A 22,957-nucleotide genomic window follows, 5' to 3' on the forward strand; every position below is an offset into this window, starting at 1 on the left:
ACAACAAAGTGCCCATAATATTTTTTACTCCAAATGTACTAAGGAATAGCTGGTTAAAGTTTGTCGGGTACGTACCGATACACCTGTATACACCCAAGTCATGGAAGTCATTAAATACAATATTGTATCGATGATTCAATCCAATATTGTATTTGTATGCCTTTCTTGAAAGTGTTTTTTTCCTAAAACATTTAATTTGGCGCCATCTATGAAAGAGCAGATTGTGAATTATTTTAAGTAAAACCTTAAGTAAACATGCTAACCGGTTTCGGCATTATCGTGCTTTCGACAGGGTGTTGTTTTAAATCTATATTACCTACGGTAGTGCTTCAGAAGTGAAAGGTCGGGTGTCTACATTAAAACAAATAGTTATGTGTGAATAGCTTCGTCCAGAATAATAATCAAACCGTCAAAACGGCAAAGTCAAATGTATGAAATCAATTGTGGCTATAGTAATATATTGGGGCCGTTTCATCAATGTTCAACTATTGTTCGAACTTGTTTAGGAGTCGGGAAAAGCCTAATGGCGAAGGACCGCAGGCGGTGGAGAAATTCCACCTGAAATGTGATGATGCGATGATATCTGAACATCAGTCATCCAAATGTATCAGATGATGTGAAATGGTTATCCAATCCAGAAAATGACACGTGTACAATAATACGTCATGTTAACCCGCTTGTCGATACGGTATTTTTCCGTCGCTAATCGCTTCGCTTGAAGGCCGACAGTAATTAATGAAGGCAACCGATCCGGTATCGCTTTTCCGATTTGCCGTCGAATGATCCGCCCTAGGTAGTTAGTGACTTTTCCGGCGGATTGGGTGCTCAGTGCTCAGTCCTCGACTGTGATCAGCGGTTCTCAAAGCGCTGCTCAAACTGCTGCCGGCAAACTTCTCACACCCTCACGTCCCGTATCCGATTAGCTCGCTCGGCTGAGACGAGTAAATTCACGCCGGAACATGACGAGGGGTAGGCTCCTCCATAAGGGGTTGCATGAACAAATTACACCCTACCAATATTAATTGCATAGCCAGAATTACATACGCACGGAATTATTGCACGTGGACAAAATTACTCATGAAAAGAATTACTATTTAAGTCGCGCCTGGAATTACACTCCTCTAACTTTGTTTTTTTTTTTCAAATGTGTAATTTATATTTATTATTTATCACGGTATCCGTTGTGGAGGGGTATGGCACTCGACTGGCAACCCTGAGATCGCTGGTTCAAATCTCGACGTATCTAAGTAAATTTTATTCGTTTAATTTATGTTATTTCGACTTTTTTCATATACATATACAAGTAATATATTTTTGCGGCACGTTCCAGTGTGGAAGATACTCTCAACATCGCCCTGGTTTAAGACCACCGTGTTTGGTGACCAGATCTGAATAGTCAGTTACTTCCTCACATTTCTCTTCCCCATCTCCTCCCTTTTCCCACTACTTTCAGTCTCACAACAATGCAACGCCAACTCAATATTCTAAAAGTGTGGCAACGTTTGCTCCATAATACCCTAGTATTTATATACAAGTTAAAAAATAAAACGCTACCAGATTATATGTCAAAAAGTGTTAGTATTCATAGTACAGTCCATGGCTATCCTACGAGAAGCTGCAACGATTTTAGGCTTCCTGAGACAAATTTATCGGCAAAACAAAACAATATTTATTATAAAGCTTTCAAAATGTTCAATGAACTCCCTTTAAATGTTAAGGAAGCCAAAAGTCTTGCAGTTTTTCGTTGGTTATGTCTCGACGTTGTGAAGTCCAAATATTAGTACGTAGGTAATGGAATTTTTTGTAGTAGTTTTAGAATAGATGTGCACTAGATAACTAACTAAATAACATATATAAAAAAATAAAACATAACATGCCTTAATTCGGGTGCCATAGTCTCAGTGGCTCAAAACATTTGGGAACACTTTTTTTTTTTTTGACGTGAACTCATATGTGTAATTTAAGTAGGTGTAATTTAGACCTTTGTAATTTCGTCCCGACACCCTCTAGTACGGTAGTTGCCCCCACCATGAAAGAACATAGGCACCCCTCCCGCCGCTGGCGACCTTTTGAAATTCAATGGAACGGAATTTTCATTACGTGTTTGTTTTTGTTGACATTTTCCGATGGTCAGTGTATTATTATATCTACGATTAGTTTTCGCTAGGCTGAAATTGTAGGGTATGGGATAGTTTTACATGACAAATGGAATTAAGAAGGGGATGAACTGATACGTAATAAAACGGCAAAAATCGTTTTTTATTAGTAGACTTATAATAAATAACATTTTCAGAGTTAATTCAACGTACCTAGATATATTTTCTTTATATCATTGTATCTAGGTTTTTGTTAAACATTATGTGAAACTGGCCCCATTTTGGAAATGTTGGAATTGAGGAAGGTAGGCAAGTAGGTACCTGACTAGTATGTTCTGGTCACTAAACATAGCTTACGCCATTTCAAGCAATACGTTTAGATTCATATATAGTAGTCCTGTATTTGAAGTATGTGAAATGTAATTCCGCTATGAATTAAAGGTTTAAAAATTGGACATTATTATATTATTTAATTTAAAATGTGAACATCGAACCCTAGACTTCGATTCCAGTGTCAATGCACTTCCAGATGTTGTCGTCAGGGTGTTTTCATATTTTCCTTTTTAAATCGCAAAAAAAACAGTACACAGACCTAAATTCTACTACAGATCGAAAACTTATCGATGTGCATAATATTATGTTGCGTGTAAAGTTAAAATCCATATTGATTTTATTTAAATGTAGGTACCTAACATAACTTGTAGTCAGGTTCAGTAATTAGATCTTGGTGGCCTTTTGTCATTCTGCCTTCCCTTCCAATGGGGTTAGTTCTAAATTGCTTCGCGCGCGCGCGTAAGGAAAGCTCAAGTTTGCCGGCTTTCTTCTTACTTGAGTTTCGCTTACCTTAAAGTCAGGTGTTTTTCTTTGCACCAGTTTTCTCATTTTTTCACACTTGCTTACTTTAATTTTCTTAGTTATGTAATTATGTTTTTTCCACAACCTTTCACAGTAATGGGAGAGGTAATCATGGGTGTATTATTTTATTTATTTATCAATTTATCATTACAAAAGTGAGACACTGTTGTCCATATAATAAGTTACTTCACATTCACAATAAAGCTCCTGTATATTTTCAGAAACTTACATTTTAAACCGAAACAAAGTTATCATAGGAATGAAAAGTTTTAACCCTTTTGCAAGGAATAAAATTATTTCGCTAAAATAATATAGGTACGTACCCAACATATTTGGCGAGGTTAGGTCGGATGAATCAATAAAATACTCAGTGTTCGCACTGTTGACGTTTTAACATAGTAAGCGACGTAAGTGAAGCAGCCGTGCACAAAAATATGTGTCGCGCGTCCCTGGTGTATTGGACAGACCTACAGTTGAATTTTCTCTATCAAATCTCTAAAATAAAGTCAGAATCTTAACGCACAAGAGATGAATTAAAATAAGTGTAGAAACTATATTCGGCGCGCGGCCCGGCTTAATGTACGGATCTACGGTCGACTTTGCCATAGCAGGCTTAAAAATGCTTAAAGAAACTAATTTTCCATGGGGTTTATTTTTATTATTTCTGATGGACGTATCACTAAAATCTCAAATATTTCTAGAGGGATCCCTCGGGAAGTTACTGATTCATCGTCTAGAAAAATAAAATCTGGTGCTTATCGCTAAATTTATACTTGAAAAACGTTTTATAAAAGTTTTAAAACGTTTTATAAAAGTTTAAAAACGTTTTACGTAAAATATTTTAATTGTAAGGTCCTGTTTTTATTAATCTTAAATATAAATAACTTACTCTCCCGGGGATCCCTCTAGAAACATTGGAGATTTTAGTAATACGTTCATCAGAAATAGTTAATATGTGAGCCTCCAGCAAACCCCCGTTTTTAGAGTCTTGTTTTTTTATTTATAAATTCACGCCTGGCAGGGCTTTTCCATGTTATATTCTTATTTTTTTACAAAGAACACAACAAAATCAAAGAGAAAACAAAGTCAAAGTAAAATAAAAAAAACAAAATCAAAAAGAAAATAGAATACATAATAAAACGCAACCTCTTAAACAAAAACAATGTCAAAACGAAATGAAGTGGAGCTACGTAGTTTCTATAGTTAAATTATATTATATTTGATATTCTTTTTTCCAATATAAATTGGGTAATGACTTGTTTATATTTGGTGAATGGTGTGTCTAATATATCGACAACATCTTTATATTATGTCGCTTAGAGTCGTTAATATTGTCTTCAATGATTAAATGTTACAATTTCTGTTTTTACTAATGAGTTTTTTTACTTAATGAAGTTATTCCAAAAATAAAAATGGTCCTAGTATTTTTGGAAATATTTTAAAACCTTTTACCTCTAACGATCATGTGGTGGGGCACTTTTACGTAAACTTATAATAATTATTGGTGCAAAGCAAAGTTCTTTTAGAGTAGCTTACAATTTTATTATTAAGCCGGTGGCTATTTAAGATATTTTAAAACAATTTTTTCTTTCAACCAAATTACCCCTTCAGGAGTGGAAAGCGCTATTACAGTACAATTATTTATTAGGCCACCGACGACCTACCTACCGACGCATTAGTATTAGTACCTACATCGCTTAGGTAGAAAGCATTAGGAACTTTAGGGCGGATTTAAGATTCACGCCGCGCTGAGTGTTCGTGCAATATATAAAGCATTAGACTCATCCCTCAGGCTTGCGACTATTAAATTACACTTCATTATTTTGGTTACACGAGAAAAGCAATGCGGCCAAATGTCTGGCCAGAGAAATTGGTTTGATTTGGGCGGTTCAAGCGATGTATGGAGATCACATCTTTAGGTCTATAGCTATAGTAACCGTGCAATATCTCTCAACAAGCCATAAAATTTGTTGCTACTTATTTATAAATGACTAGCGTAGACCCGTGAAAAATCAAGGGATAGTCTAAAATCTTGATAAATCAGTTCCAATTTTGATTATAATTTAAAAAAATATATATATATTATATTATTACATGTAGGTAAGTACCTATTTTATCGCTTGTCTGAAATTTTCAAACAATTCGTTCCAATTTTGAAAATGCCATTTAAATTCAAATCAAATCCGAGTCATAGAACACCGACAGACACAACCGAAATGAGTATTTCTGATAACGTGAAGTAATTATCTCAAAAATAAATGTTAATGATATTGCTTACTACCATATTATAATTAAGTGGTGTGATTGTTGCGAATGGTGCAGTGTACGGTAAATAAATTACTTTAAATAGGTATTTTTAGCGTTGTTTCATGGATATCTCGCTAGAAGAACCTGTGTTGAGGTTTTTAAAGTGTTTTATCTGTGCGATATTTCTTTACGTCGTCCATAAAGCTTTATTCTGACTACACACGCAGCAAAATCTCTCGAACGGTGAGCTCTGGCGTCAAGTCAATTTCTAAGGCCTTTTATATCTGAAAATTCTAGGTCATTACAACCTCTTTTCTGCTCGCAACGTCATTTGCATCGCGAGATATGCAGCTTTGAAAAATCCGTTCAATGTTTTGTTTTTCGTGTGATGATTTTTCAATGTTGTACTTGATAATATTATGTCGTTGTGTTGTTTTAATAAAATGTCATATCTGCAAGTGTATTATTGATGCTACATTCCATTTTCTACATTTTTGCTGTTGCTACGTATAAAATATGAAATCGGTGCAAATAAAAATCTAAGGCGTGCATCCGGTGCCCAGACCGACGCGACGCCCGCCGCACAGACCTCGGTGCACAATACACAGTTAAGTAGGTACTGCACAGTGCGCAGAGTTCAGTGCAGACTTGACAGTAGTAGCGCACAGAGCTGTTTGGCAATGGCCGCGCAAACATTGAGCGCGAAAAATGGCTTTCTTTATTCTATTTGCCGGAACATCTGGCGCTGTAGGTGGTGGGCGCCGGATTTTTTTTTTAAATTTCGAATGTGAAAAAGGGCGCTACAGAAATACGTATCTCTTTTTTCGTGATGAGCTGCTTGAATTTTGATTCTGAATTCGGTTTTTTATTCAAAACGAACACAGGTGTATGTAGGTAGGTACATGTAAATAATTGAAACATGATAATTGTTGGATATCTTCCGTCGCCTTAGATCAAATTATGACAAACACTTCGAATCTTCTCCTTTTCCCTGTAAATCTAAACATAATACGTCTTACTAATTAGATTCTTACATGCCCGTTCAACGTTGATGTGTTAAAGCCGGCCTTGAGCTTGGCTTAAGAACGTTTTAACCCAAACACCCAAAGCTTATCCACACAATTTATGCAATTTCCCTGCAATTATTTCAAAGTGAAGTAAGAACCACAATTCTCGCCACACGTCAAAACGTTGTGAATCGTATTCCGGAACAGTGGCGGTTCGTGGTCCTTTTCACTGGGGGGTTCAGAATATCAAGAGAAGTTATTATATTTGCGTACACATTTCTTCAAATTTTCCGGATTTCCCTCATGTTTTATTTCAAGCCCCTTTTAACTCCAACTCGCATTATTTTTTTACGTATACTACACTGTATTTCGCCATTGTACACTATTAGGTATAACTAACAATAATAACTACGTCAAAATCATTAAATGCAAGTGCTTTATTGTCGAAAGCTGAAACCAAACCAAACTAGAGAAAACGCAGTACAATATTGCATTACTAGCTACTTAAGATAATTATGACAAAATATGTTTTACAAGTAGATTTACAAATGCTATTAAAAGCAACAAACAGTTGGAGAAACGTATGAATAAGAAAATAAAATATACATAAATTAACTATTAATTACTAAAGAAATATAAAATTTCACTTGCATCATCTAAATAGTATTCCCTGTTCAGCTGCCGGCGCGTGATATCAAACATTGTCTGTCGCGGCGCACAACGATCGTCTTGTTTTGGCGTACGGTATTTCACCGTCAGGGGGGATTATGTCTTTTTTTGTATTACGTATTTTGTGCTGATTCTATAACGCACAGCATGACAATTACTGTTTGACCTTGTTTTTCGGTCGCGTCGATTTTAGAGGCAGAATTTTAATAACGCGCTGTTTATAATGTGCTAATTATAATGCATGTTTGCCTCATATTTTTAATGGGAGTTCACTACACAAACGCACTTTAGAGAAAACCGCCACTGCTCAGAAATTTCCCTGTGAAATACAATACAGATTATAATATTATGACGCTGGAATTTCACGCAAACATAATTCCTAGGATTCGAGTCGTTAGCTTCAGGTGTCGTTTCTGCCGTTTCGTAAACGTAAAATGTTTTCCAAATAGAAAATCCGAGGGAAAATGTGTTGAAAAATATTTTTCGCTCTGCCATTCCTTGGCCCGTTTCGTTCTACAATGTATTTTATGCTGATTTTAACGATTTAGTGAGCAGAAATATTTTAACAACTCCCTTCGTCGATTTATCATTGTATAGTGTAATATTAAAATATATGAGTTTAATTTAGGTAGCTGTATATATTTTATAAAAATATTATGTGATTATGTATTACGGAGAAAACATTTTAGGAAAATATTTTATTATTATTAGAGTAATAATTCGGTCCGAGAATCCGATAAGACAATTTGCTAAGGCAGTAGTCATTTTAGTAGTAATATTATTCGTTACCTACTTATTAATTATTAGTAATATTATTCGTTTTGGGATGAAGTTTAGGTTAAGTTAGATGATTCTTACGTACGAAAATCTGTGTGCTGGAGCAGCAAAATCTTCCAAACGATGAGCTCTGGCGTCATGAACTTTGCACAGCCTTTTCTGTCTGAAACTTCTAGGTCAACATACTATCTACGTCATATCCATGGCTATGATAAGCAATAGAGCTTTGAAATATTTATTTATTAATTTTTTGGGAAATCAACAGTTGAATTTTATCATTTTTTACATTTTGGGAAGTGAACATAGTGATCTCACATTAGAGTACCTTCTATTAGCGGCTTGTTCACCAATAGCGGACGTGATGATCGACACCAGTCTCCAGCACTGCGACAGGCCGAGCTAGCCCGAACGGATTCATTCTGTTCCTGACTGCCGAGGTTATCACAGCCCGCAACGTTCTTCCGTGTTCGCTCACCACCTTCTCGTTTAAATATCATAAATTATTAGTGTTAACTGATTTGTAAATGTACCTCTAACTAACATTGAAAGTGATCTTATTTGATATAATATCATAAAACTCTATAAAATGGTGACTCCGACATGATAAAAACACGCAACCTTATGCCAAAAATACATCCGATCATAGATTTCCTCCTTGAACAGAATTATTTCAAACAAAATCAATAAAATTATAATACAAGAAAAACACAAGATGTACATTTAATAAATTAAATTCGTAACAGGAACAACAACAGAAAAGTCACTCATGACGCGTCAGAAAAACACAATTTTATGGAATTCAGCCCGCAATTGAAATTTTCCACTTTTGATATTTGTTAATAATAATAATAATAATAATACTTGGATTACTTGTATAGCGCCGTTTTTGTGCAAAAACACCTCATTTGTTATTGTAATTATTACATAGTCCTTTCAAAGGTTCAAGCAAGAATTTTGTCAGTTTCGGCATCGATCTACTTTTTTATGTAATATATTTTCTTTAGTTATAAAATTTAACATAGACTTTTAGCTTCCTTAACATTTAAAGGGAGTTCATTGAACATTTTTTTATTTATTTTTTTATTTGTTTGTTACAAAAATATTACAGCATAGATTTTGACTGTCCAAATAGGAAGGTCTCCCGTTCTAGGACAGTCAAATTGACAGTGAATATACTTAATGGTGAAATCACCGATACAATTTATTTTGAGAGATTACAGGAGTGAAAGCGAGGATACATGTAGCCTTTATATTACTATATTTTAATACATAATAAAATAAACAGTAAAATAATAGAAATAAAATTAAAATAAAAGAAAATAAAATTAAAATAAAAGAAAATAAAATTAAAATTTAAATTTAAATTTGTAATAAAAATTTTAATTTATAAACAGAAGAAATAAAAAAGGCGCTGGTATCACATAATTATCATACAATATTTTTTAACATCTTATTTTTTAACGTAAAATAAAATGAAAATAATAGAAATATAATCAAAATAAAAGAAAATAAAATTAAAATAAAAATTTAAATTTGTAATAAAAATTTAAATTTGTAATAAAAATTTAAATTTGTAAACAGAAGAAATAAATTGAAACCATTGTTTTGTGTTACCGATAAATTTGTCTTATGAAGCCTAAAATCATTGCAGCTTCTCATAGGATATCCATGGACTAATATTAATACTAACACCTTTTTAACATATAATCTGGTAGTATTTTATTTTTTAAGTTGTATATAAATACTAGGGTATTATAGACCAAACGTTGCCACACACTTAGGTACATTGATTTGTTTATCATGAAACAGGACAACAATCTATGAATTTTTTACTCATTAACTAACTTTATTTTTCTCCTTTTTGCAGATATAAAACATGCATTTATGAAAGCGGCACCTTCGTCGTCCGGACGCAGGCGACGGTGATAGTGCTATACCGGCACCCCTTCGGTGCCATCATGCCTGGAGCGCGGCTCCTATTGGTGCTGCTAGTGGCAGTACCACTCACCACCCAACACACAGCCAACCTAGACGGAGACTTTGCCTTCGATAGCTTTGATGATTCCGAGGTGAGCTTTATTGACTTGTTGGCACTCATTTGGTGCCATCGTGCTGCTGGTGGCAGTGCCTCTCAGTACAGTGACTATTTTATAAATGTACAGAATTCAGCATTCGCAAACGTCAGGCAACAGGTTTATTTGTATTATCAAAAATACCGATGATTTCTTTATTTTTGTGTGAGTACCGCACAGGTACTACACAACTGCTCCCAGCCGTCTGGAGCCAGTGAGGCTATGGCATCCCCAGTTGGGGTATGTTTTTATTTATTTATATTTTAAATGCATATTTACAGAATAAAAAATTCCAATAACCAAGATACATTATACAAATACATAATTGCCTAATTAGCGATTTAAATTTATTAATGCTCAGGTGGAAAATATCGATGTCAGAGGCTAGTGAGTTTAGAAGGACTATCATTCTTCCGAGAGGCATTGCTAATGGTAAGTTAGTCCTATATCTCGGAAGAATGAATGGTTTGTGTCTACGCGCTCTTGCGAAGTTATCAGGGACGTAAAATAAAATTTTACTAAAAATTTCTGGATTGTTGATGTGACCGTTCAACAAGTTATAGGCCATCATCAGCAACGCAGCTTTCCGCCTGTTGACAAGACTATCGATACCTAGCATTCCAGAAAGGAAGGCTGATGGGTATAAATAGGGATAGTACCCGAAGTCTCTAAGATAAAGATAACGTAGAAACTTCTTTTGTACTTTCTCTACCATAGAAGTGTACGTGTGTGAGTTTGAAGGTAGAAGGGAGGGGAAGGAGATGCGAGGAGGAAGGTGGAGAAGTACCTGGCTATTCAGATCTGGACACAAAACACGGCAAAAGCCATTTCAAGCAATGTTTCGTTTCTGAATGGTGGTCTTTCACAAACTCGTTTGCCAATATTTATTGCTCAAACTGATTTCACCTTTTTTTACATACTGTAATGAACACAGGATTGTGTATTATAATGTAAACGTGTGAATGTATTTATATGGGGTACAGGGTGGGTAGGAATCTAGGGATCAGTGTGTCCAATAAATGGTTTCCGAGGCGGCGGTACCCCAACCCGCCTCCCAAATTGAAATTATAGATAAATGTTTGACCTTGTGTTGATAAATGGCTAAGATTTTTCTTTCACTTTCTCATTCATGCACTACATACAAATTTTAAGAAATGATTTTCGAAAATTATAAAAATTCTGTTTGGTATTTAAAACAAGTCCTGCTTTTTAATGTCCGCTGAATTGAATTAAATTAAGCAAGGTGATATTATCAAATAAATTACATTATACTTATTACTACGGCCTTGGGGAGTCTTCGAATATTTCGTGATACTCGAGAAGTCAGTAGGAACTCATTTTATGAAGCTATAATTTTTTATTAGTATCACGAATGAATGTGGCCAATAAAGGAATTTAATAATGTTATTAATTTTTTTCTTTTTTAAATGCAATATACCTATAAACTGATGTGTTTTACATGCACACGGTATCCGGAAACTAGTATTACATGCAGGAAAATGGTGAATCTAAATCATATTTCGAGCCGATTTTGTGGTAAACTTTTTTGATTTGAGCTTTCGTTTTCGAGTGAATCAGTTCGAAGTTTGAGTTTTTTGGATTCTATATTTGATGTAGATTCACAGTTCCCCGCATGTACTGCGATTTTCCGGACACCTTGTATATGTAGGTGAGACTTGTCTAGCCTACCAAAAAAAAATACTTGTTAGAAATGTCATTGCTTTTAAATACTTTTCCGGGCCCTTCAGGAGCTTTACTAAAAAAAAATATGTCTTCTTATACTGCCGTCTACTGTAAATAAATTTAAAAAGTTATGTCTAGGGAATTTTCCCTAGATCTAGGAGAGAAAACCTTTTTTAGGCAAAATGAAAAAGTATGATAATGTGGGGAAATTCTGAAATGTTGCCTTTTTTTTATATTAACTCCACACAGGAGGTCCTGAAGAAAATAATTTCCCTCAGGGCCTATGTCATCTTTGGGGATGCTGTGTGGAGGGTCTTTTTGTGGAGAGGAAGGAGTGAACATGGGTCTTGAAGAGTCCCATGTTGTAGGAGAGAGGAAACGCTGAGGCCGGCAGTTCGTTCCACAGCCGAGCTGTTGAACTTAAGAATGAATCGTAGAAGCGACCCGTTCTCATGTGACAAATGTCAACCGTGTACAAATGTTGGGCGCGCGTTTGGCGTGTATCCCGACTACGCACCGGTGCCGAAGGGATCAATGACCCTAGTTCCTCAGAGCATCTTCCATTGTAATACCGATAGAACAAGGACAGCATACCTACCTGACGCCTGTGCTCTAAAGATTGCAGTCCGTTTGTTAAGATTGGGGAATCTATCAAACGGACCGCCCGTTTATGCACAGAGTCTAGGGTTTTTTTCAGGTATTTAGGGGCTCCGGACCAGAGATGGCTGCCAAATTCGACAGTAGGGCGCACTTGCGATTTGTACAGGGTCAGCAGTTGTGTACTATTAAAGTATCTCCGGGCCCTGTACAGTATGCCCAGCTTCTGAGAGGCCAACTTTACTCTGGCTTAGAATTAGTTACCTCATACAAACTCCTTGAGGAAATGTAGGGAAATATAAATTTTGGCCATACCATCACTAGTCTGAGGGGTCGGACGGTTACTCGGCTGAGTGATCACTGAAGATATGTGAAAGATTTTTGCTGTTGTTTGTTATTGGAAAAAAAAGCGACGGTCAAAAAAGTCACTGTAGACCAAAATTTCATTCACATTTTTTCTCCAAATAATGTCAGGAATCACTGGTGATTGGTACATCAGGTTAAAGTAGGTCAGTCAACTGTATTTGTACAAAATTTTATGTTTTTTATGGAAAACTGTAACTGAAAAAAACTAAGGCTGGTTGCGTTTTCAAGCCTTTAACTTTCTATCTCCTGATATCACAGTTTATAATTTTTACTTCTGAATCGAATTTTATTTACGAATTCGATAAATTTAAAATGATGATGATAGGGATAACTGAAATCTAGAAATGAGAATTGCACTGAGTCACTTTTTTTAGTTATTTTGAGCTCTAGAGTTTGAGAATGCAGAGTTTTTACAGTATTTTGTATGTAAATGATGTAATTTTTATTTGGCAGTTGGACTCTACCCTGAAGCCAGTTTCAAGTAAAGACTGCCCCGTACGGAGACTATGGGGGGTTCCTGACATGCCCGCCTACATTGGACACATGTTCCACCTACGCATTCCCAAAGAGGCCTTCGCGGGCAAGGTTGTTGGCTATAAGGTAATAATTTTAAATAGTTGTTGTGGTACAAGCGACAAATAAAAATTTAAAAAAATTAACCCATGTACCGCTCAGCAAATCATGACAGAAATTCACCCCGCCCGGCTCATTTAGACATTTTAAACTTATCATTATGTTTTTTTTAACATTTCTAGATGATCATTCTACGAAATTTTAATTTGAATACTATATGCCGATTGATCACCTTCGTATGTGACAACCGCGCCTTAGTTTCAGTTATTTGAATTCTTTTTCACATGTGATCATTGCAATTAGTACAATTAGTGCTATTTTAATATTTTGAGATTTAAGCGGTCCCCATTAACTCCTGATTCTCGGCCCTTTTCAGTGTTTGGTCAAATTCAAAGTCAAGCAAAACAGCATGACTGTTATGCTTGGCGAAAAGCAGATGTCCTGCCATTTAATAATTTGACGCTATGATTCTTATAAGGTATGAAAGTTTTTTATCATCACGGCGCTACATCCCAGGGTGGAATTTGACCTCCTCCACAAATTGTATCCACTGGCTGCAGTCCCTCGCCATCCACCTCTAGTCTTCCATCCTGCTCAATCCTCCATGCAGTCTATCCACCTCTTCCTTGGTCTGCCTCTGGGTCGCTTCCACTGGGGCACCCACGCAGACATAACTTTTGACGTCCTGTGATCTGGGATTCTTTCCACATGACCAGCCCATTGCAGTCTTTGGGTCCTACAGAACCTTAAAAGGGTCTCATGCTTTTAAGGTTTTCAAGTTCATGATTCATCTTTTTCTTCATAGTAAACTAGAAGTGTCTTATATACAAATTTGAATGGAAACAAATGTGCAACTGACTAAGTACCTTTTGGTTCTAGATCATTTATCATGCGGTCTGTCTCTCTTACACTTGCCTGAAATTGTATATAGCCATCCTATATTTGTATGCACTGGGTTTATATTTGGAACACAAAACAAGCCTGTAAGTATGGCCAGCCCTAGTATAGAGATCCAAAGATTTTATGTAGAATTTTGTGCTCAAAGACTCATAACTTGGTTTCATCGTTTAGCTTTCGGCTCAATGCCTCACAACTGGTTCCATGGCAACTCAGGATAGTGGCAATTCAATACACTTTTGAAAATTGAAAAAAGGCCTATAAACTTAACATAACGTAACCTATTTAACCACTCAGAACATTAGAACGTCAAAAGACGTAAATATGATAATAGCGGTCAAGACATTAGAACGTCTTTTCACGTAAACGCGCGGGATTTTACAAAAATCGATTTATTTCCATCACTAGTATACGGATTGCCATGATTTAAAAAACAGAGTATCGATAATGAATAACGCTACGCGTCTGTATTCAAGAATATCTATGGAATGTAGAGGTGCATTATCTAAGTCGATTGGATCTGTCATCTTGTTCGTTCATAATTTATTGCGTTTCTAAATAATTTATTAAAAATATTTTAGTCTGGACGGTAAATATTTTGAGGTGACTAATAGTTTTTAATTATATTTCTTCAATATATAAAGTGTTATTTCTTTATGATACTCAGAAAAAAGTACATTTTTCACAGCTTTGAAATAATGGTCAGCGATTTTTACATATTTTTGACGTTTTCAGAAAACGTATATTTAGAAATGCAAATATTTACGTATATAAATACAATACGATAGTGAATTTCATAATCTTTCCAAAACATTTTTTAGAATGAGGCTACGTTTCCCAAAACGTGAGTTATGAAGCTTTTAACAAAACTCGTAAATATCACAAAAATGTTCACGTTTTGACAGTTCGCAAAGGAACACAAAGTAAATAATAGTCTTTGTCCGAGAGGTTAACCTAGTTTTTTCATCTCTTTTCTAAAGTGTGTTGAATTGTCACTGTCCTGAATTGCCTGGTTACCTTTAGCACCATAGGTAACGACTGGTATCAAAGTCATTATATTTCTATATCCATGAATTATTTTTGTTTGCAGGTGACTGGAGTAGAAGGCCCCCTGCCCTCGTGGCTGTGGGTGGACGGCCACCACGGGGTCATCCGTGGAGTCCCCGGACCCGAGGAACGAGGAGAGCACCGGGTGCTGGTCACGGCACTGTCGGAGAACAAGGACCACCATGAATGCCCGCCCGCCACTGATGTTTTCACCATTGAGGTATGTGCAATTCGGTTCCACGACGAAACGGGACAGTGACTATACAGAACATTGAAGAAAAGTAATACTAACCTAATGCAACCTAGCCTAACCGAACCCTATCTAAACTAACCTTACATATTATTATGTTCTGTTTTGTTACTGATCTGTTTCTGTGCAATTTTTTTTTATAGATTTTACTTTCATGTTTTGGTTTTGCGTACCTAAAGGACAAAATAACATGTCATCCGAAGGTGGGTCACTAGGGTCCCCTATATATCGTGGATCGATCATGTCTTTTAATATTTGTTTTGCCCTTTCCAACACTCATTTATTTTCACATATACGGCACAACATGTGCCATTCACATACTAAATTACAGAGAATAGTACAGCAACATAAGGAATGCAACAATATAAATGTAAGTATAACGGTAAAATTAGTAAATAGTAGTAAGGTTAAAAGTATGAAAAAAAGAGATATAAATAAAATATAAGTAGCAATCTGTAGTAAAGTATTAAGTCAAAGTAAGAAATTATATGTAATAATATACAATAAAGATGTTAGTTACTACCTACCGTTTTAACTAGAATCGCCCATCTTTGCCCAGCAGTAGTGCCAAACTGTAAAAGAGATACAAAATCGAGCATAATTCAAGTACATATTATTATTGAAGCCCTTTCCAGTAAAATGCACCTTTTACTACTACACTCGCTGCTTATTTGCTGCGAGGATTTTTTTTTAAGTAGTTGTGATCGGGGAGGGGGAGTAAAGAGTAAATTCGTCTGAATTGAAGAGATATTATTTTTTGAAGAACGCAATACTAATAATTCTAAACGAAACATGAACCGTTACAGGCCACCAACTAGACCATTGGGACTGATTTATAATTTGCCTGTCCCAAGACAAGAGATCTTGGGTTGATTCCTAGTTGTCACCCTTATCATTTTTCTGTATCTTGTTCTGTTTCATGTTTCGTTAAGATTTATTAGAATTATCTTCTTCAATGATATATTACATTGATGGGTATAACCTGCAAAAATAAGTTATTATTATAATAAAGTTATTCCTAGGTTCTAACTTGTAAAGCATCCAGTGAGGCCCATATTATCAAATATTTTAAGTTATTGTCAAATAATTTCTTTTCATTTGAAAATATAGTAATGGGATATATTTTTTTTAAATGCAGATCAAAGGTGCAGCGTTTACCATATAGTTTTTCTAGAGTTACCTCAATCATAGAGTATGTGATGTAAAAAATAACACGGATATCGCCCAAAACTCTCGCTTGGGGGAAGTGTATTACCCCCTCCAGTGTGGGAGGGTTAACTATTTGACCTACACGCCATTTCACTGCAGAGATAGGAGGAGACGATGGACCGCCATACAACCCTGTCTTGGCTCACAAGTATTCCTTGGTGTTCCTGACTTCTTCCATTAACTTTCATTTCTTATTTTCTCCAGATGCTCCATTCTCCATCCATACCGCTTAACAAGTCCAAAATATCTGAGAGTCCCTTATACTTGTTCATTACTGTTATCAACCTCGTAACCTTCGTCATTGGTTTTACCATATATTCGCTTCTCATTTCTACAGCCTTCTGTTAACTTTAATCATTCCTCTCGAGTTCTATGTCTCACTGTCATAGGTCAGGGTTGGTATCAGCACTCTACTGTGGACTACTAGCCTAGTTTCTTTTGATAAATTATTGCTTTAGTTTACTACAACAATAATTCCACCAACTAAGCACATACCCATGCACAGATGCGATTGTGAAGTCAAAGATCAAAATTACATTTATAATTTTGCAGTGCATAAAATAAATCTCTAAATAGTATAAAATTAATTCACTATCCGTGTCTGTCTGTTAGTGCTCTTAGTTCTTCTAAACTACACAATGGATTTTGATAGGGTTTATCTATCTTAACTATCGTTAAAAGAATTTCTCCCGGAAGGTTTACATACATAATATATTTATTTTTATTTATTTATTATTTATTAACGCCCTATCGGGCTTTTACATAGTAAGTTGACAGTATATGTATGTAAGTATAACATGTACATGGATAAAATAGCTAAATATAATTTACTCATAAGGTAATTAGAAAAAATAATATGGTAAAGTAAATCAAAGTATGAAGGCAAGACCTTTATTTATAGCTAATAAATAATACAAGTTAATAACTAGCAAATAGGTCTAAAATTAGTTGCCTTTTGAAGGTTTGCCTTTTTTAGTTATTAACACCAAATATATCGATAAGTTTACAATATTTGTTTGCAAGATGATGAATTCTTGGAATTGGTGAATACATAGAGTAGTTAGTATTGAGGTTATTATTAATAATAATAATAATAATAATTGGATGACTTGTATAGCGCCGTTTTTGTGCAAAATCACCTCAAGGGCGCTGTACAAACTTATAATACATTTCTACAGTGATCTATGTTATTACTTAACTATTTATGGAGAAAATATACAGTACAATACTTACCTGGTAGGTCACTTGAGATTAACACTTGATTAACATTATCTAATTGTTTATTGACGAAATTTAGATACAGGATTTAGGGCTTAATTGAAAAATTGAATATAACTGGGCTTTCTCTTAGGAATGGTATATTTAATTTAAGGGTACGATAGCACATGTTACATTTAAAAGTGTCTATGCTTCGAGTTTGTCTGGCAGGTACATTCATATAAATTAATTCCATTGAAAGTAGAGATTTTTTTTTTTTTTTTTAAAGAAAGACAAACATTCCCGGGTCACGAATAACCCAACAATGTTTGAAAATCTCCTACTACCACCACAGAAAGCCGAAAATGTTGCTTGTGTTGTGATGGAGGACTTAGCCAGCCGAGGAATCGAACACGCGACGCTCGGGTGAGACCCAAGCGCTATGCCCACTCAACCACTGACCGGTCAAAAGATAATGATAAAAGATAAAAGGTAGAGATAAGTCAATGTTTTGTAATCAAATCGTAAAAAATATATTTTCGGGCGCTTACATTGCTAACGCTGGCTAAACCTTATGAGATACATCAAAATAATGTCAATTGTATATCTTGTGCAGGCCTTCAGAAAAGTCCGCGATGGTATATGTCTATTTCCTAAGGATAACCCACAGCAACACCGGGTATACGTCATCTAGTAGACAATCATATAATGAGTTTGTATATCTTGTGCAGGCCTTCAGAAAAGTCCGCGATGGTATATGTCTATCTCCTAAGGATAACCCACAGCAACACCGGGTATACGTCATCTAGTAGACAATCATATAATGAGTTTGCTCAACAATTTAGACAATAATATAACGAGTTTGCTCAACAATTTAGACAATAATATAATGAGTTTGCTCAACAATTTAGAAATGACTGTTGTAATGGATATTAATAAATAAAGTATTTAATATGATAGTGAAATTATCCATGCTTTGCATACATATAAATGGTATATATTATATTTCTTTATACAATTGTTTCAAACAATTGCAAAACACATTGTTGCTGTTCATTTAATGATATTTTTCATAACCTTTGTAAAACCGTTTTTTTTATACATAAAAAACCTCCAGACTCTAGTATAAAACGCTTACTCATTATGCTACATTGTCTCAATAGTTGCTTACCAAAGATAATAGAAACAAGGGAGAGGGGCCATGAACTGTAATTAATATGAAGCCACACAAATGCGTCGCCAACATTATTCACCCATCTTACTGCTAATTGCATCTACGCATAGCAGCATCCCGCATTTTGTTTCTACCTAAACACCAAATGTAGTATAACATTGATTGGCTCTGGCGCTTTGATAATCTGTGCAGTTCGGCTCTCTTCCATATCATATCTCCCTCTGTTTCTATTATCTATGGTTTTTACTAATGTTTATTTATATTAACAATTTTACAATAACCTTTGGTTGCAGTTGTAAGTACATCTCTCATTTTGCAGATATCTTAAAATTGAATAAAGTTACAAAATGAAATGTGGATTTCCATGTTCCAGGTGAAGGACAAGAAAGACTCACCCATGGTATCTCACGGAGACCATCAGTGCCACATGGGAGAAGATGAGACTAGGCTGGTGATCATCATCAACATGTCCTTCCACCAGATCACACCCAAGCAGCGCCTTAACGCTATCATGAAACTGGCTCACTTCATGGGATTAGATTATGTAAGTGCCTTTGAACATTCCCATTATGGTAAAGCAATAGATACATAAATCTCATCTTTCAGTGGCTGTGGGACCGTGTTATTCCAGGTGAGTGGCCCTGACTCCTTCCATCAGTCATGTCGCAGTCTTGAATCACATAATATAGTATAATGCAAAAACAACCTCAAGTTTTGGTCCACATGTCTTGCTTCATTAAGTGTCTATGTGTCCACATTATTCCGGAATTTACCTGGATGGCCCTTACTCCTTCTATTATTCAGGTATCTCAGTCCTGATTCAAATTTTTTGGCTTCATCTAAAATATCATCATTCAGTGTCTGTGAGACCATATTATTTCAGGTTTTACGTGGATGACTGGTAACCCAACTTCTATAAAATTAGTCAATCCAGTTTTACTTATTTCAGTATATTAACCTTTTCTACCCAGTGTCTAAGAGACCATTTCATTCCAGGTTTTGCTTGTTTCTTTCTATCAGTCTGGTGTTACAGTCCAGTTTGCATATCATGCTTTATACAATTATGTATTTAAATTTCATCCTTCAGAATCTGTGAGACCAGGTCTTTCCAGGATTATTTACTTGACTGGCTCCTGTTATCTGTAACGAGTTATTGATTTCCGTTTTCTCATTTTCAGTTGTGTAAAATAACTATCTGTAAATAATTTCAGAATGCATTTATAATTCAACCGCATGAAGTTTACGAGAATAAGGATGCCGAGAATGACTTGGTCCTGATGTCGGGAGCCCACGGAGCCAAGAAGGAGCAAGCTAAAGGATCTTCAGAAATCATTCTCACTGTAAGTTGACAATTCAGTAAAAAATATTAATATTTGTTGTGAAAACTTAAATGCTTTTTTGTTCCCCTTTAACCTTTAAGTGCCTTGACAAACAAAACTAACTCTCATATGACTCTAGTAAATAAACTTTGTTTTTAAACCATCTATCTTCCTGCGCTATCTCAGTCAGAATGTAGGAAATAGAATGAGAGAGAGAGACAGAGAGAAGCTTTGATTTCGGTCCTGGGAACTAGTGACCGATTGAAGTTTCGGTTTCGGCTAGTTTCGACCAATAAACGAGTATCGACTGTGGTTTCGGATCGTCAGATCGCTTCACCTATACTTGGGCAAGCGTGTGTATATCTAGAACAAAGGTTCCCAAAGTGGTCTATATGGACCCCCGGGGGTCGATATCGGCTTGCTGTGGGTCCATGTCGGCGAGAAAAAAAAATTGGGGGTCCACTAGATTCAAATGGGGGTACATTTATTTATTTTGGTACAATATTTTACATTTCTTAGTACAATTTAGTAGTGTTGGCCTCACTGGGTGACTTACCCGTGCTGAGGCCTCCATTTTATATTACAAAAAAGTATTTATTTAAATAAAATATATATAATGTTGGTGAAGAAAAAAAAACATATTATTAAGATAAATTTAAACTAAAAATATATATTAAATATAAAAATATACATACGAGTGGACCTCCATTTACATCAAGTCATCAACATTTAGGAGTTCCGTAAATGACACAATACACCTAACACAAATAACACAGTTTATCTAATACTAATAATAGACTGAGAAATTACTTACTTGATATTTGTAATTTTATAATTCGTAAAATTGTTTATTGACGTATATAAATAGAGTCTTTCTTGTCAGAATCAAAATATTGACACAAAACATTGCACATTGGAAGCTGCGAATTTTCCTAGTTTCCTAGTAATGACCTTTTGGTCTACGTTCAACATTTAAATTTACTTCACACAGACTTCAAAACTAAGTTTGAGGACATTTAGACCATGGAAATGGAACGTTGAAAAATCGGACATCATGTGAGAAGAAGAACTGATCGGAATAAGCACTAACAAATAACTTAAGAAGCAGTTCTAAGTACAGAAAGAAATTCCCGTTGCTTATCCTGCTTCATTTTCATTTGGTTTAATACTTCACTAGAGCGCCCCTGTCTGCTCAATGTAAAGACAGAGGAACTTTACCGCCACCCGTTTGTTGGGCAGGCAAGGGAAATCTTCTTACGAAATAAATGATTATCACGGAAAATATATTTGGAAAAAAAAATTTAAAGAGTTTGAAATTTTCAAATATCTATTTTTATCAAAGTTAATTGTTTAAATGACAATTAGTCATTTGTATTTCTATTGTCTAACATAAAGACTAGACTGACTGTTTATTATAGTTAGTTGTTTAAGATCTTTTGTATTTTAGTAATTCCTTTAAAGTAGAAGAACCAAAAAGCGCTGAATATCAATTTACACAATATTTTATCATTATTTTAAATGTCTTTTTTTATTGAGCATTTTATTTCACTAATTTTGATAAACTCTTACAAGATTAATAATGAAAATGCCTAATTTCAGGGTAAAGAGTGTTTTTGACATAAGAGATAAGTTTCAGCTGAATTCTATTGTCGGTCACTACCGGGGACCCACAAGGGGTATACCACTTAAGGGGTAAAACATGTTCTGTTCAATATCAATTAATTTACTTGTTATATCCAGGTGGGTTGTAGCGGTGTCCTTTGGACCAAGCATAGCATCCTGGTTCACCAGATCAAGCAGCAAGTAGCCGAGGGCATCATCTCTGATGTGGTCCATCTCCCCGTCAAGTCCTGGAAGGTGATCAGGTCCAAGCAGTCTCCGTACCCCAGGAGACGCAGACAGCTTGTGGAGGGATCAGCCTATGATGATGAGGAAGCTGATGATGAAGACTACAACAGCGGATACGATGAATACGATTATGGCGATGGGGTGAGTTCTCAAATTTATTTTTTTATTTTTGCTTCTCCGTTTTTGTGCCTTTGTCTCCTAAGCAAAGATAAAAATATGTATTACAATAATTGTTAAAAAATTCTATATCTGGTACTTCTTTTTACTAGCCTTTTTCAATGATTACAAAGCCCTTGTCAAAAAATATCAACTTGAACCTTATTAATGATTTTCAAGCAAATTTTGAATGCTGGCTTTTGATCAAAATCACAATAACAATCACTTTTGACGAATGCTTTTGCCAGCATTTATTTAATATGTACATACATAATATAATTTGCATCTTTCAATAATATTTTTAATGACCTAAATAACACCTTTTTTACTATCAATCAATCTCTAGTGCAGTGCACAAATCTTAACTCTACTTGTCTACACAAAGAAAATAATTGCGAAAAAGCCAAAAAAAAATTATAATTTTTTTGATTTTTATTAATTTTATTCTACATAAGGATTTATTTTCTGTTGTGTTTGTGTGTGTTGATCTATTGTTAAATATAATATTGTTCAGAGTGCTGGCTGTAATGAAGTTATCAAAGGTAGATAATGAGGTCAATAAAGAGGTTACATTTTTGGTTTGTGCTGCTTGTGTCTCTGTGCCAGGCCGTAATATCTATGTAATGGTTTCGGCGTGTTTATTTGATCGTTTGATCTATAAGGTCAACTATTGATTTTATTTTCCTGACCTCCTTATTAATTTTTGATAGCATTTGTTTTCACATGTCGATGTCTTGTCAGTCATACCGAACTGTGTAAATATGTACCTTCTATATTATTAGATTGATTTAATGAATACCTATACCTACTTCTTGGTTCATGGATAATATTAATCCCTTTGAATATTTATATTGCATCACGTAGTGCATTCTTATTTTCGTTTTTAAAGTCAATGATTGCATTGTTTATGGCTGTTGG

At 35.1% G+C, this 22,957-nt stretch overlaps 1 protein-coding gene across 3 annotated transcripts in view; it reads left to right on the top strand.

The window, feature by feature from the left end:
• The window catches only part of Dg (Dystroglycan), a 298,135-nt gene that overhangs the window by 255,019 nt on the left and 20,159 nt on the right, over positions 1-22,957 (top strand). For all 3 annotated transcript variants that reach the window (XM_089638808.1, XM_089638810.1, XM_089638809.1), the window contains exons 3-8: positions 9,519-9,720; positions 12,823-12,969; positions 14,930-15,106; positions 19,090-19,260; positions 19,928-20,056; positions 21,776-22,024. In XM_089638808.1, coding sequence (XP_089494934.1) covers positions 9,610-9,720; positions 12,823-12,969; positions 14,930-15,106; positions 19,090-19,260; positions 19,928-20,056; positions 21,776-22,024 — 984 coding nt within the window. In that variant the 5' untranslated portion in view covers positions 9,519-9,609. The remainder of the gene's footprint in view (positions 1-9,518; positions 9,721-12,822; positions 12,970-14,929; positions 15,107-19,089; positions 19,261-19,927; positions 20,057-21,775; positions 22,025-22,957) is intronic.

The sequence above is a fragment of the Hesperophylax consimilis genome, chromosome 13 (genome assembly GCF_061612785.1).
Source record: "Hesperophylax consimilis isolate HC1 chromosome 13, BYU_Hcon_1.0, whole genome shotgun sequence".
In the NCBI taxonomy this organism is placed as follows: domain Eukaryota; kingdom Metazoa; phylum Arthropoda; class Insecta; order Trichoptera; family Limnephilidae; genus Hesperophylax; species Hesperophylax consimilis.